Source organism: Lepisosteus oculatus, chromosome 6 (assembly GCF_040954835.1).
Source record: "Lepisosteus oculatus isolate fLepOcu1 chromosome 6, fLepOcu1.hap2, whole genome shotgun sequence".
Taxonomy (NCBI): Eukaryota; Metazoa; Chordata; class Actinopteri; order Semionotiformes; family Lepisosteidae; genus Lepisosteus; species Lepisosteus oculatus.
This window is the reverse complement of record NC_090701.1, coordinates 59384782-59403173: the sequence shown is the minus strand read 5'-3', so window position 1 is coordinate 59403173 and position 18392 is coordinate 59384782. Positions and strand designations below refer to the sequence as shown.

The window sequence follows — 18392 nt, the reverse complement described above, 5'->3', positions numbered from 1 at the left end:
CCGAAATTGAGGTCAAAACAAAAGACATAAAAGGACTTGCTAAAAAAACATAGTTAAAAAACTTTTATAGCACTTTTATAGAAACAAAGACAAATGTAAATCATGTTTGCAAATAATTATAATATATCAAATAAAACTACAGAACGAGTTTAACATAACAAACAAAAACAGTGGGCTGTAACATTTTCAAAACTCTAAAAAGTGAGAACTACTCTTAGACAAAAGATCCTAAAAGGCTACTTTTTACCTCATTTAATTTATTATTTATTGCCTTTTTCTCACACACATGATGAAAGAAAAAGTGAAAGACAAGAAGTAATTATGCAGTTCAACCTTTGGTTAACTGCAATAGGGAGTGATTTTTTTTTAATTAAGAGCCGCAGGTTTTATGTGACACGTAAGGTTTATAGAGACTGCATAATAAACCTCTGAGCCAAACTCAAGTTTCAGCACAAGTTCAAAAGGTTGTGCACCACTTCTTCCTTCAGCAAAAGCTTCAGGGCTGAGAATTTCCTTACTTAAATAAAACTGATCCTTCCAAATGTGTAGAGACAAAACAAGTTTTGTACAACTGGAAACAGGAAAAACAGAGGGAAAACTCGATTTATTAGGCAGATAACAGAATAAAACACAGTCGAAAACAGAAAAAAGTACTACTTTTTTCCTCTTACCTGGAATGCTTGGATATGTCTGCATGTGCTATGTCTCTCTAGATTGTGTGAACGTTAGCAGCTGTACTAATATTTCACAACTCAGCAACCTACAGAATGCCCAAAGCCCTCTAAATATATGGTGATCTGTCTTTCAGGTAGAACGAATTTCGCTGCTCTTATCTGGCCAAGGCTTATCCACAGGAAACAGACGAGACTCCAGTCCTTCCCTGTACCTTGAAACTGTTGAAAACAGCGCTTCGATTGGACTGCCAGATGGCCACCAACCACCACACGACGCACTAAAAACAACCTGAATTCCACAGCTGTCTTCATGCCCATTTCAGACAATTGCATTACAGCCACAGCTTTTAAAAAAAAGAAATGCAGCCCTTGTGGACCTATTTCCTTAGCAGAACAGAAATGGTTACCCTTCACATTGCAGTGGGATGTGTGTGTCAGTGCATCCTCTTAGTAGAAAAAAAGGCACCCAATTAAGCACTACAAATATACAGATTATCTTATGCTTCATGTATTTAAAAGAAAAGGCCTCAGAACAAACTAATGTTTTATTCCAACAACAATTGTAAACAAAATGTATTTTTCAGTACGTTAATTAATTAAATTAATTAGGCAAAAAATGATAAGAAATATCAGTTTTTCCACACCACCAACTTGTCTGGTATTATACATATAATATAAATTAAGACCATACTAAAAAAAAACAGCTTTTGTCACTACACTCCTGTCACTTACGACATGCTGAAGTATCACGATCAGCGTCTGTCTGTAGAAGAAGGCACAGATGATGGCAGGAAGGAAATACAGAAATAAAGGATAATAGTCGGATGAAACTGGAAATGTAGCCTGGGTGTTTTGTAAAAGTCATGTAATAAGAGGCATTAAATTAAAAGGGAAGAAAGACACTTTATTACATTTTCCAATTTCCCCAACGACGCATCGATTCTGAAAAGTGAAGAAGCTCATACACGTAACAGGAAAAAAAACTCAAGTATGAACTGAAAATAAGCTTGAACGAACAGCCTATATCAACCATTAAGTGCCCATCCAATCCTTTGGATTAAAGACTCTCAAGCTGACTAACGCTTATCTCTCCTTCGCTGATGGGCCTCTCTTGCATTTCCATAAGACACAGGAATACAAGTGTGTGAACACTCGCAGATGAAAGCAGGCAACACTCTTGGGACACAGTGGAAAGAGGAGCTGCCTCGTTTTCCTCTGCGTAGACAGGAATGCCCATGATTCAGCAGCCTGAGTAAATAAAAAAGTCCTTATTTCCTAATGTTGCTGGCTGGCCACACTGCAACAGTCTCTGTGCTGCAGCCAAAGGGGATGTGAGGCTGAAACTACACCCTGCAGCTCAAGGGCTGTCTTTGTTAGTCTGCCAGGCCTTCCTGAGCATCTTCTGGCCAACAGCCTGTCATATCCTGGGAGGAAGACCTCCATCTTAGGCCTGACATTTTTTCATTCTTTTTTTTTTTTAAGTCTGCAACATGGAACAAAACAACACATTTGCTCTGTTCGTGTAGGCTGAAGGACAGCTGGAAACCCATTTGTAGCACTTAACATCTGTTTAGTCATATTTATGGGCAAAAGTGCTTGCCAGCAAGGATCTGTATATTAAGACTGAAATGAAGAGATTTTTAGGGCAATACAAGTTAGCTATGTCTGGGTGGAAAGTTCAATGTGAAACATTTGAAACATGAGATGTGCTCACAGATGTACTTCTATAGTCTGCCTGATCATTTTATAGAACTAAAGCCATACAAGTTGGGAAATTTCCTAGTTGTTCATGTATTTGTACTGGTCAATTCTCTATTGTGATTCTGCTGTATACACGTGCCACAGACTTCCCATCACAAATGCTACCCAGGACAAAGAAAAAATATCTAATTTTCTAAATAATATATTTTGTCTAAATGACTGCCTCCCCTCCAAACATATTTCCATAACTGTGTAGTTTGTAAGCATTTTCTTTAAGCATGCTAGCCCTTCACAACTCACCCTTACCATGTGTCACAAAACATATCCACCCCCATACATAAGCGCACACCCACACACCACAGACAGATTTCTTCAAATCTGTCTATTTGTTCACAAATGCATTACAATTATTTTTCCAATCATTTTATCACTGAGTGTAGCTATGACATGTGTAAACATATACAGTATTGTATTGATATATTCAGGATTTGTTTTTACTATCGTATTTGTTCATTTTTGGCTTTGCATTTTCATTCCCTTTGGATGAAATAAGTCACTCAGATTTTGAACTGGACTTAATAAATTAAGCAAAATAAATTCTTTATATCACAAAATGCATTTGTTTCTGAAAATGGAACAAATTCAATAATGTTGATGAAAAGGGGCAGATGTTACCTTCACAGCAAACTGAAAAAAACTGTACTTCTGCACTTCAGGGTTGACCCTCTCCAGTCTTTAGGTTTTTTCAATAAGAAACCTCTAAAACTGAAAAAATTGGATGATTCAATGTTTTATAAAGTAATCTGCTCATTTAGGTAATTAAGATCAAAGGAAGATATAAAACACAACAGTACTATTGCCTTAAAGGACTGCAGTTGTCCAACTCTGGTATATATAAACTTATATATAAACTAAACTAATCTAAGTTTAATATATAAACTTAGATCATTGTATCATATAAAGAATATGTGTATTTCTAACTGGGGGAAAAAAACAAAAGCATTTCGATCCACCCCAGCCTCAGCTGATGCACTCAGTATTTCCAGTCCATCGTGCTGGCTGGAGACTTTCATTTACAGTGCGGAAGAACTACTTTACCAATATTAACAAATTTCGGAGGCCCAATCACACACCGACTCTCAATATAAGATCTTTAGAAATTATTGGTTTTTGCATTTTCTTTGCCGAGACAGATTTCGCTGCATACTGTATAGTTTATTAGAACATCACAAGACTCACAGTACTGTACCAACATTAACTTATCATAGCCCTCCTTTATTAATGTTGATGCATTTTTGTTACCAAACACATTGCAATTTATTTTTTTGCATCGCAATGTGCGAGCATAAATATTTGCTCTTCTTAGACAGGCTCGTAAATGTAATTCAAAATCTTACATTTACAAACACGTTACGTTAGAGCACAATAATTTTCAAACTGAGTAAGGACCCCAGACACAGTCAAACTAAATACCCAGAAAAGCCTGGAAATTCACCAAATGACAGAAAATCAAAGTTCTTCCAATCATAAGTCATATTCTCAATTAAAGAAATGCCCAAACTGTATTCACTGGAACTATTTTATTCTATAGTAGAAACTATGATTATTTCAATACACTATGTGTATTACTGTGTTTTTAAATTTCATAAATTCAAATTTGTGGATTCTTTCTTGAATTTGCATGGAAGTATGACCCCTGACTGACAGAGTTTGTGAATCTGTAAAAGCAGATGAACTACAAGGACAGCAATTTATACAGATTTACTTGATAAGCAGCTTAACATAGAACGTAAGAGTCTATGAAATCACATTACTAGCACCTTGTGTCAAGTTGGTACCAGAAAAACAATGCCAAAGACAATAAAGGAAAATGAAAAGAGTAACTACTCATGCTGTATTTAATACCGCATGAATAAATTCTCAGTGCTAGAAAGGCTGCGGTAGACGCAGATGCCTCATTTATACATATTGTATTATAGTTTATAAAAATACAAGAAGCACTACAGGCTGTCTGCAAAAAAATATTAGTTTTTGAATAAGATATGGACCCTCCAATTCTCTCCTTTAGACTCCATGATTAGTAATCGGCATGGTTTAACTTGTATGTCTTGTAAACTCTAATTTGTAAACAATGAATTAATGTTCATTTTATCCTGATACAGATGCCCAGATTTTAATGCCCCATACAATGTGTATTGGATTAGTTTATTTAGTTCAAGAGCACTGGGACACCTTAACACGGGCACTGTACCTCATAAAGGCTTGCTGCCAGTCTCGTGGCATCTGTAGCTCTCTTTTATGTACCAGCTGCAGCAGGAGAACTTCAGGCTGCGAACCAGCACAGGAAGGGACGCAGACAGACGAATGTGAAAGGACTCGGAGTCTTGAAACTGGCTGCTGTTGCTAAGGTTGGTATCACATATCCAGTACGGGGCCCGGTAGCAGTAAATGATGAAAAGAAAAAAATTATACACACCAAAAAAGACTCTTGAGATGAAACATCTAATTTTCAAGAGTATTAAGACTTTGAACTTGGTAAATTAGCCTTTTTCATCATTGGTTATGATTTGCAAATGAGCCCGTGTGCTTGCTTTTATTTGCATATCAGTTAGCACTGTACAGTAGGTCATTGAGTTCTACTGTTTATATAAAAAATATTAAAATAAAATATATACATGCAAGGAAATTAGATCCTTTACAATGCATTTCAGTGTCCACCTTTTCTATTTAAAGATCAATATAACATACTCATACATAGAAACTTTTTTCTGCACCTACTTCAACACAGATCTAAATTGCACTGATGCAAGTTACATTGACATCAGCTTATCTGTGACAGCCCAGAGTTGCCATGGGAATTAAATTAGGGTGTTTTTAAGTTTCCAAATTCCCCAGGGATATCAAAGAACTTTCCTTTCCCACAAAACTTAGTACAGTATCTTGTGCAATAACTTAGTGGTATTATGAAACGAATAAAGTGTTATTTCCCCAAAAACATCTGATTTCCACTTCTAACTCCCAGTTACAAAGTCATACTTCATAATTTTTTTTTCTGATGGCAGAGATATAGTTCTGTAAAACGAGATGAAAGGTGAAATTAAATCAATCTGATTATCAGTGATTAAAAGTCAATATTCTGAGAGATTCTGCACCAGGATAAATTACATGCACTGTATTAGAACCAAAGTAAACAAACAGCACACAGAAGAGCTGAGTCTTCTAGGTTGAAATCAAAAGACCGGGTTGGTTCCAAAATTCCTTTTAGAAGTTATGTTTAAAACATACACAATAAGCAAAATAAAATGTATGTATTAAAATGTGAAAAATGTAACTTGGCTGCAAGACTGTCTCATTACTGTTGTTTAATGAGAGTGGTGACGTGGTAGAGTATTCGGTTTCAAGCTATTTCAATACTAACTGTTGTCTGACTTGAGTTTCCAAGCCAAAATGGCTGAAAGCCTATTGTTCTTGTAAAGATTGTTTCTTTTCTCCCTCCACTAAAAAGGACAAAAAATCAAATGTATTTTCTGAAGCTACAAAAATAACCAGAAACACTGCAACTATTACATTTGCTTTAAAACACACAGATCCTCATCAATGAATTTTTAAAGATTTTAAAATTCTTCCACCTCCAAGTCTATTCCTGATCCTACAGCCATAATACCCACAGTCATGTGTGGAGGAACCTCTCTTTCTTGTGAAGGCGATTAAACCAATACAAAGTAAAAACATTCCTGGACCTGATGGATTCCAAGCCCACCTCCTACTCTGCCATATTTTTTTTCTGAATCACATTTGCTCCAGTACCTCCAACATTTTATGTTTATGTTATGGCCTCAATATCTTTACTATTGAAGGTAAAAAATTCAGTTCATACCGGCCCGTCTCTTCACTTAATATTGATAGTAAGATTCCCTTTAATGATTTAACACACAGACTCCAATCTGTTCCCTTTACAATTATTACTCAGGATTAAACAGGTTTTAGATATTAATCAGATAATTCTAGATATTCCTCATATCATGGAAGCAGACAAGTTGAATTTAATTTTCATCCCTCCTTTAAACAAACCTCTTATGGTTTCTCTCTGTGACAAGAACAAAGACAGAGTTAAAATTAATACACTTCCCAAATTCCAAATAATCCCAAATTATTCATACATTCTTAACATGTTTGGCACACTTTTCATCATTTAAAAAAAACAAATGTTTTTTAACCAAAACGCAGAACTGGATCTGAGTTTTAAAAAAAATTATATTATGATTTATACTATATTATAGTGACAGATTTTATTTAAGGTGAAATGGACAGGACCTAATGTTGTGGCCATGTTGGATTTTGTGTGAAATGTTTAAATGACTGCTCCTCAGGATTCCACTGGGAGACATGAATCTTCTTGTACATTATCTCTGTACTGTCTACTCAAATTCATTAAGGAAAACATTTTACAATACAAATTTGTCACACTTTTGTACAAAAAATAGTGTATTTTATGTACAATAAACTATTGTAGATGAAGCCCCATGCATTAGTACAAGCATAATGGACATACTGTATATCTCACAAGCGAATGAAACTGACTGGTTAGGTTATTTGGTTGGCATATTGTATATTTTGTTTCTCTAATTTTCTGCAGAGCTACTAGGCCAAGTATGGAATTGCAACCAGTAACACGTGGGAATTTGAGGTAAAATATTCTTCATTTTCATTATTTTTATTATGAATCATAATAATTTCTGCCAAAAAAAATCACAAAGCACAGTAAAAAGGGGGCACCATAGGACAAGAGGTGGCTAATAATAATAATAATAATAATAATAATAATAATAATAATAATAATAATATTCCTTACACTTACATACTGTTTTTCTGGAAACTCCACGTATATAGTGCTTTACAGGTAATGGGGACTTCCCTCCACCACCACCACCAGTGTGCAGCCCCACCTGGATGATGCACCACTACACTCCCCACACACCAGCTCAGTGGGGAGGAGAACAAAATGATGACTCCACTCTGAGAGATGGGGATTATTAGGAGGCCATGACTACTAAAGGCAATGGGAAATTTGGCCAGGACGCCGGGGTTACAATGTTACTTTTTGAGAAACAGGCTGGAATTTTTAATGACGACAGAGTTAGGACCTCCTTAGACCTGTTTTATGTCTCATTCAAAGGACGGAGCCTTTATACAGTATAACTATAACCATCACTATACTGGAGCATTGGGACCCAGACAGACTGCAGGGTGAGCGCCCCCTACTGGTCCCACTAACGCCCCTTCCAGCAGCAGGAGGTCTCCGATCCAGGTACTGACCAGGCTCACGCCTGCTGAGCTTCATTGGTTGAGCGGAGTGATATACCTGCTGGATAAGTTTTTAAGTGTTAGAGCAATAATGAAATGTAAACAATGTTAAAAAACTAACCCATTGAAGATTCAAGTGTGTCTTTCCATAAGCCTCTTCACCGAGGCATTTGTTAGCACCTTTTCCTGACAAATACACCAACTTCACAAGCCTGTTAGTCCATTGCTCCTCTGTAGACTGTAACCCTCTCCAAGCTGTTTTATCTCTCCTTCCATGTGTTCACTACACTGTGCAGGCACGTTTTGGCGATAACTCTTCTCGCCCTGCCAGGCTGACATTCTGGGGCACTATGTGTCACAGTGACACAGTCACTCACGCCTGATGAGAGAAAATTCTGTCTAAGTGGGTGAGATTGATAGAATGGGACTGAAAATCAAAAGGATATCAGCGCCTGCTAAGTAATTATTGTTGTTGTTACTTTTAGTGCAAACTATTTCAGATTCCTTGAAGTTCCATATTTTGGTCTCAGCATCTGAAACCATGTGAAATGGCACAGGGTTATGCAAGCTTACAGCAGCTTACAGAATGTTAACAAAAAAGAAAGACAGCTAGCAAAATGAAATGCAGGAAGGGCAGAGGGAATAAAGAAATGAAGTTAAATGTAGTCCACACAGCAATAATGTGCAGTAGGACAAATTCAGTGAAATATGACAGAAAGTAACAATTTATTGGTTAGATAAAATGAACAGTACAATATATTGCAGTTCATGGTACAATACAGTACATTAGAATCCATTCTACATCACACATTACCACTTATACATTTTTAAATCTAAGACTGTAAGATTTATTTTCAAGCTTTTTTAGCTTACTATTAGAACGTATAATTAGCCACTCTTACAAGACGTACAACGTTAATTCACTTATGCAAATCTCTGACTTAATACTATAAATATCACAGATTATAGTTTGTTATGTGTTAAGACAAGTATAAAACAGAAATCAATTTGTTTTGCTTCTTTTTGTGCCCCTCACTCAGTGTCTCTCATTATTGGCCACAGAACAGAAAGAACATTCACATAAAATGATGTTCTGTCTCATAACTTTCACTCATCATGACATCAGAAGCCCCACATCTGGGCTGGCCTTTCAGTGCACCATGTGATGCTGCCACAATCACAGAAATGATGGTACACCAGATTAGAAAACATCTTCAGCGTTAATGTCAAAATAACAAAGCTTTTAGTGGTCATTATCCATTAAACATAATGCAAGGTTTTTGGCTTAAGTTGACATTTAAATGGATAGAAACTGAATCAAAGAACTTTTCTGAATTCTGCCATCTACCCATACTAATTAAGTAGCATATAAGGGCTTGAAAAAATACAAATGAAGGATGGGCAGCATACAAAGAAATTCAAATTCCTATAAGATGTTTAAAGTATTACATTTCATAGAGCTGGAGTATAGAGGGGAACAAACACAGGACACAAGCCCCGTCTCTAGTAGGTCTGTGAACGCACCTCAGTCGAAACCTAAATACTACTGTCACTGTAATTTTTTTCTCTGTGGTACAAAATAGCAGTGATGATCAAAACGATGTTAACATTTTAGCACAGAACACACACTGTGCTATAGATATGTCTGCATTCCAACTCGTCCTACCTTCATCATAACTGATCACAAAGGGTACAACCGAAAAAATAGAAGCCTCACTCTTCCTTCGCTTCATGCATCTTTAGTGAGCGTGCCTCATGTGACATTGAGTTTCGTTAGCTACTGAGGTATCACAGCATTTTGTAAACCTCCGTTAGCCCAACCCATTACAGTGCCTGTGGCTTCAGGCTACAACAAGCAGCTGCCATTCCCAACAATCAGAACAAAGTGTGAAACGCACCAAATTAAGCTGTGTACTGTCAAGGTTGTTTTTAAAGGAATAAAAAATAGCAGTGCTCCTACTCTCAGACTCAAAATGACTTTTTATTGTTGGCTTCATTTACATCCTGTCTGAAGTCCTCCAAGTGGCTTGAGGTGTCTTATCTCTCACTACCAGCAGTCACAGCAGTTAACGTACCTCTTTATATTTTGAGACTGGCTTATCTTATCTCCCATATCTCTGCACATTGAGGAAAACCCTCAGTTATCAGGATTACTGAAACACTGACAGCTCATCACAGCTGAGGACTAATAAAGCAGAGAGGAGGAGGGCTGAAGTAGGCTGAGGGCTTGAGGCTGTAGAGGCTGTGTGTGTGTGGGGGGGGGGGTATATTAACTTTTTGTACTACAAAATATAACACTGATATGATTTCAATCCTGGTTGAACTGTTAACAGCCTCCTTTTTAAATGACAACCCAGTGTCTCAATAACGCAGTGAAGTCAAACTTCCAAAATTTATCAAAAATAATTTTCAGCCCATAAATCACAGTCACAAAATGTCTGAACTTTGCTACTTGCAACAAATACAAACAGAAAATCTGAATCCTGTATGTTATGTCCCCAAGACAAAATCACGCTGAGGGTCTTATATGCCCAAAGAAGATTATTTTCTTGATATGACAATTGATTTTCCTTGGCACAGAAATAACATTTTCCAGATGCTCCTCCTGCATTCATTTGTGTGATATTGTGTGCTGTCCAAAGAATAACAGCATTACAGAAACCCACCCCGATCATTTGGGATGTGTCGGGAGATTTAATTACGAACTGTTTGTAAAGTCTATCACACCACTGAAGAAAGACCACTGTCATTCCCTTTAATGTTAAGCCTAATCACTACTTTACAACATCTTACTTTTTAACCTTTATTATTTACTTTTTTTAAAATGTTATTTTTTCGCCTTGCTGGCTTCTCCTGTGGAACTTCACCAGCAACACCTCAACACAAAGCCTTCACATCACCATGGTTTAAATCATACTGCAAACAAACCTTGTCTATGAAAGTCATTGTGTGGCACATATTCCATCTTAAATTATTTCTTAATACTTATATCTGTCTTTACGTCACCCAATTTGTTTTATTGTTTTATGAGTGGATTTGTTTCCACTCTAATTAAATAAACTGTGCTCATGAGAAGAGAAGAGCACAGATGCATATTACAAATAATTCCCACATCAATTATCGGCCCTTTTACAGCCCATACACACCTATTTTACTGTACTCTGATAGTGATCCAAAACTATTTAAGACATGTTTAACTGCTTTAGTTTTGAACAGTCAAATGCAAAAATGATATTGCCTGGAAATTTAAAGTTTTTTATATCATAATATAAATGCCTTGTTAAGTAAATGGACACAGTCCTAGTGTGGTAAACGGAGCTGAACAATACTGCAGAGGACTTAAGTTACACTCACAGACCCTTTCTTTGTATGGGATCAGATAAAATTGCATTATGCATTGGCAAAAAAGGATAAAAATGAAATTTTGTAACAAGCCAAGAGTTACCGTCTTAACACTTTATACATAATGTGCCATAGAGACTAAATGAGAAAAGTAACTTTGACCTTTGACATGCTTTTCCAGGATTATCTTGTCCAAGAATAAAAATGTTGAGAATTTCAAAATTAAAATAATGAAGGCTTAATTAAAGGGTTCATCTCAGCTGTAAAGGTAAAATATAAAGCCTAGTTAACAATGAAATTGTGTGCTCTTGACACATTTCAAAAGACTTTTCTCTACCACTGCTCATGTCAAAAAGAAAGGTAAGTACTCCCATGTGAGATTCCTCACTTTGTAAAGCTTTTACCCCTTAAACTATGGTTTCTGTGCTCTGTTTAAACAATATTATATAATCTGTACACATGACAGTTCCTCTTCAGATCAGATAAATGTTTCACATTACAGAATGTGGTTAGATTCTACAGCTGAAAAGCTTCTCACATTAAGCGGAATTCATATTAGTTTCAGATCATGGGATAATTCAATTGAGTATAATAAGAGAGTGATTTACATGGCTCAAACACCCTGCACATCCACACAAGTCACCTAAAATCCAGCAGCTTTTCACACTGCGATTTGACTTTCTTGCCTAATCACGTTTTGAAGAGGCAGCACTGCTCTCGGGCAGTTCACAGGAAGCTCTGGGCACTTTGAATGACATTCTGCACTATACGGATGAGATGCCACAGCACTGCTTCACCGTGGCATCTCTGACTGGACTCTGTGTAATCTGAGTAGGCTTCTCCGCACAGCAAACATAACAAGATGCCTCTTTACACAACACCAAAAATGTCATGCAAGTTTGCTCCTGCCATGGATCAATCTGTCTGCCCTGCTCCAGACAACCGGGGCGATACTCATCCAGAGCCCTTCCTGGCGACGGGGCAATGTGTCACTTGCTGTTATGCCACATGCCATGAAATGCAGTGTCAAAACACAAGGAGACACTGTGACCAAAGTCTGCCAACTTCAGATCAGATATCAGGTGCTGTCCGAGTCACCTGGATGTCTGTTACAGCTCCTCGGTCCTTCGTCTGCAGGGGATAGAAAACTGCTCCCTGCTTTGTGCACATTACCAACTTCCCAAACTACAGACATGGCAATTGGACTGCATCTCAGGTATCATTCCAGCCAATGACATTCTGAGTAACTTAGAAAAATGAACTGTTGACAGCAGTAACCTCATGGAAACTCTAAAAAATAAACCAAGAACAGTTTGATTACATTCCTTCCTAAATGTGCTTTTACCTTTTAATTGTTGGCAGAGCTTCATTCCATTCTAGTAAGAAATAACTTTAAATTAAATAAGCCAACAGCAGCCTAAAAAGAAATTAAAAATGAAGGAAAGAATTACACTAGTTTTCCATTCCAGAAAGGAAAAGCTAGAAAATTATAGCAGTTCTGGATTGTATATTAATATATATTTTTAATTCAGAATTTCCTACTATTTCTTGTTACAAACCCACGTGATCTGGAATCTGCAATTGCATGCACATCTTGGTGAACCTCTATGAACTCTACAACCGCACACATGGGAAAATAAGGAAGTGTCGTGAGACGCTCTTGACCTGCCCACTTTTAATACATCATGAGCTACAACACAGGAGGTTCAGCACAGACTAGAGGAAACGGCATTCTTCACTTACAGCACCAAGAGACTGCAAGATCCCTGGAAACCACTGGGGTCGCAGCTGCCAGGAGTCACAGTCCCAACACACTCTCAGTGGTGCTCAACCAACAGTGCACCAGTGCTTGGGGAATCCAGTCACAGTCAGCTAGTGACAAGACCCAGACTCTAACCTGAAATGCCTGGATCAGAGAGCTGAGTCTCCACTAGGAAAAGCACCTTTAGGGGTCCTCAATATTGTAATCTTAACATAATTTTTTTCCTACTTATTCCTATTCTGAAATCAAGATACCTAACATTTAAATGCAAAGGATTTATGTAATAGTGAAATGGAATAAACAGCATTATCCTAAACACAAGCTTTCCTTTACCAACATTTTTGGAATTGCTATAAATAGTGGACACATGAATATGATTAAAAAGCTAAGTACTGCTGATAATTCATATTCATACCTCAATTTAAAATGCAAGAAACTACAATATCAAGGATAGCAAAACTTCAGATGTGCTCTTTCTGCATGCCTCATATGTTTAATCTGTGAAAGACGTAATCTGTACCAGGACAAGAATGGTTAGGGCTGCTTTCAATAAGATACAATTTAGCCTGGGGGTTGTAGCTGTAACATGTCATTGGTTACCTGTTAATTTTGCATTCTTCTATGCTGAAGTGGTGTTTTTTTATTTTTTTAAATGCATTATTACATCACGGTTTGGTAAACAGTTACAAAAACATGAACAGTAACAGTTAAATAATAGCTTTCTTTACAGGATACAGTACAGTATCCTACAGATAGTTTTGTATTCCCTCCTCTGTTTAAAAGAAATTCATTATATTCTCCTAGTTACATCAAAGATCGGCTTCAAAGTTCAGGAATTTAAGTTATCCTAAGGTGTCTCAAAGGAACAGTTAATAATACAAGCTCTATAAAAGCCATGTAATTCAACAGAATATCTTCAGTTGGCAAATCAGAAAACACCTCTGTAGTGCCATTAACTGTGAACAGCTCAAAACAAGAAATAAAGGAGCAGGACATGTACAGTATACAAAGACCAATAATACAGATACCAATAATAATACTGTTATTATTTAAAAACATCCACCACTGATATGAAAAGTAGTGAAGGTAAATATTGTGGGATTTTGTCCTTCCTATAAGGAATTTTAAAAGAATTGTCACATGCATTATATTTATTTATAGTGTCTTTAAGAATGTCTCACTAAACGTGCTCTCAGAGCTCCCTGTGTTCTGCAGGTTATAGGAGGACGTATCAATTATAAACCTGATAAAATTTAAATGAAATATTTTCAAAGACCATATAAAAGGTCTTGAAATTCAAAAACTGTCTGTATTTCCTCTCACTCCGAGCATGAAGACCCCACACAAAAGGAAGAGAAATAGGTTTATACTGGATAAAGTGGACAGAAGATGGATGGATGGGAAGACGTTCTTTTAGATATCCTGTACTGCACACAGTGCCAGTGGTGGCCAACCCTTGGAATGACAGAAAAGACCTGCACAATCTACATATTGTGCATTAGCACTCAGGAGAGAATCGTGATATCTGACCTCCCAGCCCCTCCTGATTAATACCAGTTCACTCAGTTCTTATTTTTTTCTCAAAACGTGTCCCACTTGTCGCTTGTAAAATAGGCAGAAAGGCAGTGGTGAAGGACGAACAGCAATGGCCAAGCAGCAATGAAGGAACAAAAGCAATAAAAAACAATTAACAACTCAAGCAAGACCATGTTCTTCTGTCTGAAACGTCAAGATATTGTATCCTTCCTTGTTTGATTCCCCCACACGTTGCTGTGGTTGAAAAACAAACGCAGCCTTACTCATTAATAATTAGTGGAAGTGAGGGATAAGCAGCATCATTTTAAATGCTGGCTTTCCCTTTCTCTGTTTCCATCTACAATTGCCAAAGCTATCCAGGCTTGATCTGTATAAAAACTGCAGATGTCCTCTTATCATTAATCACAATTTTAATACATTCCAGATGAATAAACAACTTCATCCCTGCAATGTGTACTACTCCACTTAAGCCTACACATTTACAAGGACTGCCGCTGCCAAAGTTCCCAAGCTCTGAAGAACAGTGATAACCATTTCTGCTGGAGAGCAAGCAAATTAAATTCCAGTGCAAACATCTTTCTATACACTACTTGCTCAACCATCTACAAATGTCCCCCCACACTTTCATTCTCGCTTACCTCGAATGTTGCTGAGAAGGTGAGTTAGTGTGCGTCTATGAGTTTGTATACAGAGCACCGAAGATCAGAAGGAGGGGCCTAGAGCAAATGTAAGCAGTATATGGGAATGAATGCATGATGATCCATACTGAAATCATGATCATTATGTCTGGGCAGCAACTCATTACAGCCACGTTCACAGGGTGTTCAATATAAAGACTAGACTGTAGCATATGTATTAAACTCATTTGGCACTTAGGATGGATGAGAAAGCATGTTTCACCATGAAGCAAATATCAAGAGTGGTTAACTTATCTGGTCTCTTCCTTTACATGCACCTTATTCCCAAAGTAATTCATCCAACAATTTCTAAAAAATTAATCATTACAAAGCATCATTTCTTCAGTTTTTAAACACTTATTCCTTTGCAGCCTACACAGCTATCTACTTAAACTACTGTACCTCAGTCCTTTATTACACAGAGTATCTTTAAAATTTGACGGTTTCTTCTTTAAACTTATAGGGCTACACACTGCTGTTAAGACATTGTTACTGTTAAGACATTTTTTTACGAAAACCATATGCTTGTGCTCTGAAATTGTGACGTGTGGGGCAGATTTATTTCTGCAGGATGAGAAAAACCTTTAGCTTCTTTGACTGGTTAACAAAAATAAATGGGGGCTATGGTACAATGGCAATGCTACACAGGAAAGGGGATCCTCTTGGGATTAATATGACTACAGAAACAGCCCAACCCTGATGAACACTTCCTTCTGAGAACCTGTGAAACATTGCCAAGAGATCCTTGTAATGTGCATATAAAGTCATCAAGCAATGGACAGATTTATGGTTGTTTTCCTGGAGGCTTCCAAAGATCACACCTCATAGCTTTGCATATTTCTAAGAGCACTGAAGACAAATGGACACTTTTACGGTTTGCCATTCAAAGTCCTTGTCTCTTAGCTTCTATGCATACACAGATTCTGGGACTCACTTGGCCTGAGATTATGCTCTCTTTTCCATCTCTTTCAGTACTGTTTAATGCCCATGCTTGTTCTGACAATTTTAAAAAAATAAAGGCATATATAATGGAGAAGAACAATTCCAGGACCTTGTACTAAGAGAAGCTTCCATAAACAAAAACCAGGAAGCTAGGATACCTGGCTTAAAGCTGTAACATAGGGTGCTTATGAGCAAAAGAGTTGGGTCTTTTTATTCCACAGAATAAGAGCAAAAAATTACAAAACCACTTCCTGGAGCAGGATCCAATTATCTTCACACTTTTCCAATGATTAAAAAAAATTGACTAAAAATCTGCATGGCCTTTAAAGGTCCAAGCATGTTCCTACCCACTTACTTTTACAGTGTGATAAAGTGTGATAAGAGGTAATTTAAAATGACACCTAACAAGTTTGACACACAGTGTATGTTAGTGGTGCAGGATGCATTCATCAAACAGGCAAGGTGCAAGGCCTCAGGTTTTTATTAAGATGAAGGATTCCAGTCATTATGTCTTTATGTCTAAAGGCAAGGACAGTTTAAAGTTTGAGAAAAAAGGTTGGTAGGCAGACACCTTGGTTGAAGCAGGAGCCCCATTTCGAATCATAAAAGCCACTGGAATGATACTTTAAAACACTGCTCATGCCCGGGAGACAGAGGTGTCCAAGACAGTGCGGAGAACCCGAGTGCAGCCAAGCAAGCAGGCAGACAGGCAGGCTGGTGTGGTGAGCAAGCAGGTGGGAGCGAGGGAGACAATGTGCCATCCAGAGGAAACTCCAGAAATGCAGATCAGAGCCAGAAAAACAGAGGAACAGATCATCAGGGGGAATCCACGAATCCACGAGTGAGTTCAAGGAGAAACACAGTCACAAGAGGTCAAGGGGACCTAGAACACAAACTTGAGATCAAACTCTAAGACTGAGCACCTAAGTGCCACAGGTTCTTGGTGAGGTGGGTGTGGTAATTAATTACGCAGGAGGTGGCCAGAGCGCATAGACACATAGAGACAGCAACCGGCTGACTGACAGGCCTAGCTGAGGCTCTGCTGGTTGCCTTGGAGATTCTAACGCATTATCCAGAGTATGACATAGACCTGACGGGTTTGGGTGTAATTAGCCATCAGACCCCTGAACAGGAGTTGTTTGCTTAAGAGGTCTCATTTCATTAAACAGTTATTAACCCACTGTGAGCAGAAAGAATTATGGACGCAATCGGAGAGGTGGAAATCAGAAGTGAATCTGGTTGTTCATGACAGCTACCGTATCATGGTTGCACTTCCCAACGAAGAGGTCGTTTGACTTGTGATGAAAAAAAATGGCAGCCATGCAGCCATCTTGGTAGAGGCAGCATGACAGATGTTAATGATCTGCTCACTAGAATGTTCCTGAACTTAATTTGTCAAACAGTTTATAAACAGCAATAGCAGGTGTTACAGTCCCGGCATCAATAATGAAGAAAACGTAACATTAATCAGATCACAACTTGGTTTGTGCAGAATCCTCCAGGTTTCGATTCAATCGGTACAATGGATCATGAGAGGATGGTTTTAAATATGTTTACCAGGCCGCCACCTCGTTTGACATTAAACCACAATTTGTGACACAGATTTAATGTCTGTCCCAGTATGCCTGTATAATATGAAGTTGTTAAGACTTCCCAATCTCCAAACATGAGCAGTCTGGACAGGAAAGTGGAAGGAAGGAAAACTTTACAATAACTATGGGCTTCCAGTATTTAGAAAAATAATTAGAAATGACAATTAAATGCGGTCAACATTTTGTCAATGACACAGAGTACATATGCTAACTGTAGGATAGAATGTGTTGTGTACTATATATATTTCTGTCTACTTCTGGAGATCTTGTTCTGCAAACCTACAGTTCACCTGAAAAAGATGTAGAGGATGGTAGGGTTAAAGAACTACAAATACTATTCTACATATACTGTACATTACTACATATTACAGTTGACATATTCTCTGTGTGCACTCCCCTAATGAAGATGATGTTAAAGTTTTGCTAAATTAATTGTGGATGAAAGAAGGGTAGATAAAGCAATTTGAACTCTAAGTAAGAAATTCAATTACCATCAGTGACATCATAGTTGGGGAATTTCCCCAATTTGAAGTGTAACTGTAAAACAAAGTGTCTAGAGGAAATATGTTAAATCCCAGAATGCACAGTATTCAGCACACCATTTAATGAGACCAATCCCAGGACGTGTGGGAATTGTCTTTTCTTTTGTAAAAAACATGAATGGCAATTCTCCAGTGATATTAGGGACCCAAACAGAAAACGTCCTTCTTAAGTATACCCCTTAACAATGAAACCACTTTTTGTCTCTAATTTACTTGAAAGTTCGAGCTTCTTGTAACCTCGGACATTGTCTTTCTCCACTCTAGGGAACATACAGTAACAAACCAGCAGTTCTGAATTTTGGTTTATGTTTTCTTTATCC

General features: G+C 37.6%; 1 protein-coding gene across 4 annotated transcripts in view; it reads right to left on the bottom strand.

The window, feature by feature from the left end:
• znf521 (zinc finger protein 521) overlaps positions 1-18392 on the bottom strand; it is a 189282-nt gene that overhangs the window by 115413 nt on the left and 55477 nt on the right. Inside the window, exon 1 of one of the 4 annotated variants that reach the window (XM_015353836.2) lies at positions 672-733. The exons of the other annotated variants lie outside the window; for them this stretch is intronic. Coding sequence (XP_015209322.1) covers positions 672-696 — 25 coding nt within the window. The 5' untranslated portion in view covers positions 697-733. Of the gene's footprint in view, positions 1-671; positions 734-18392 lie in introns of those variants that run through there. 4 annotated transcript variants of the gene reach the window in all.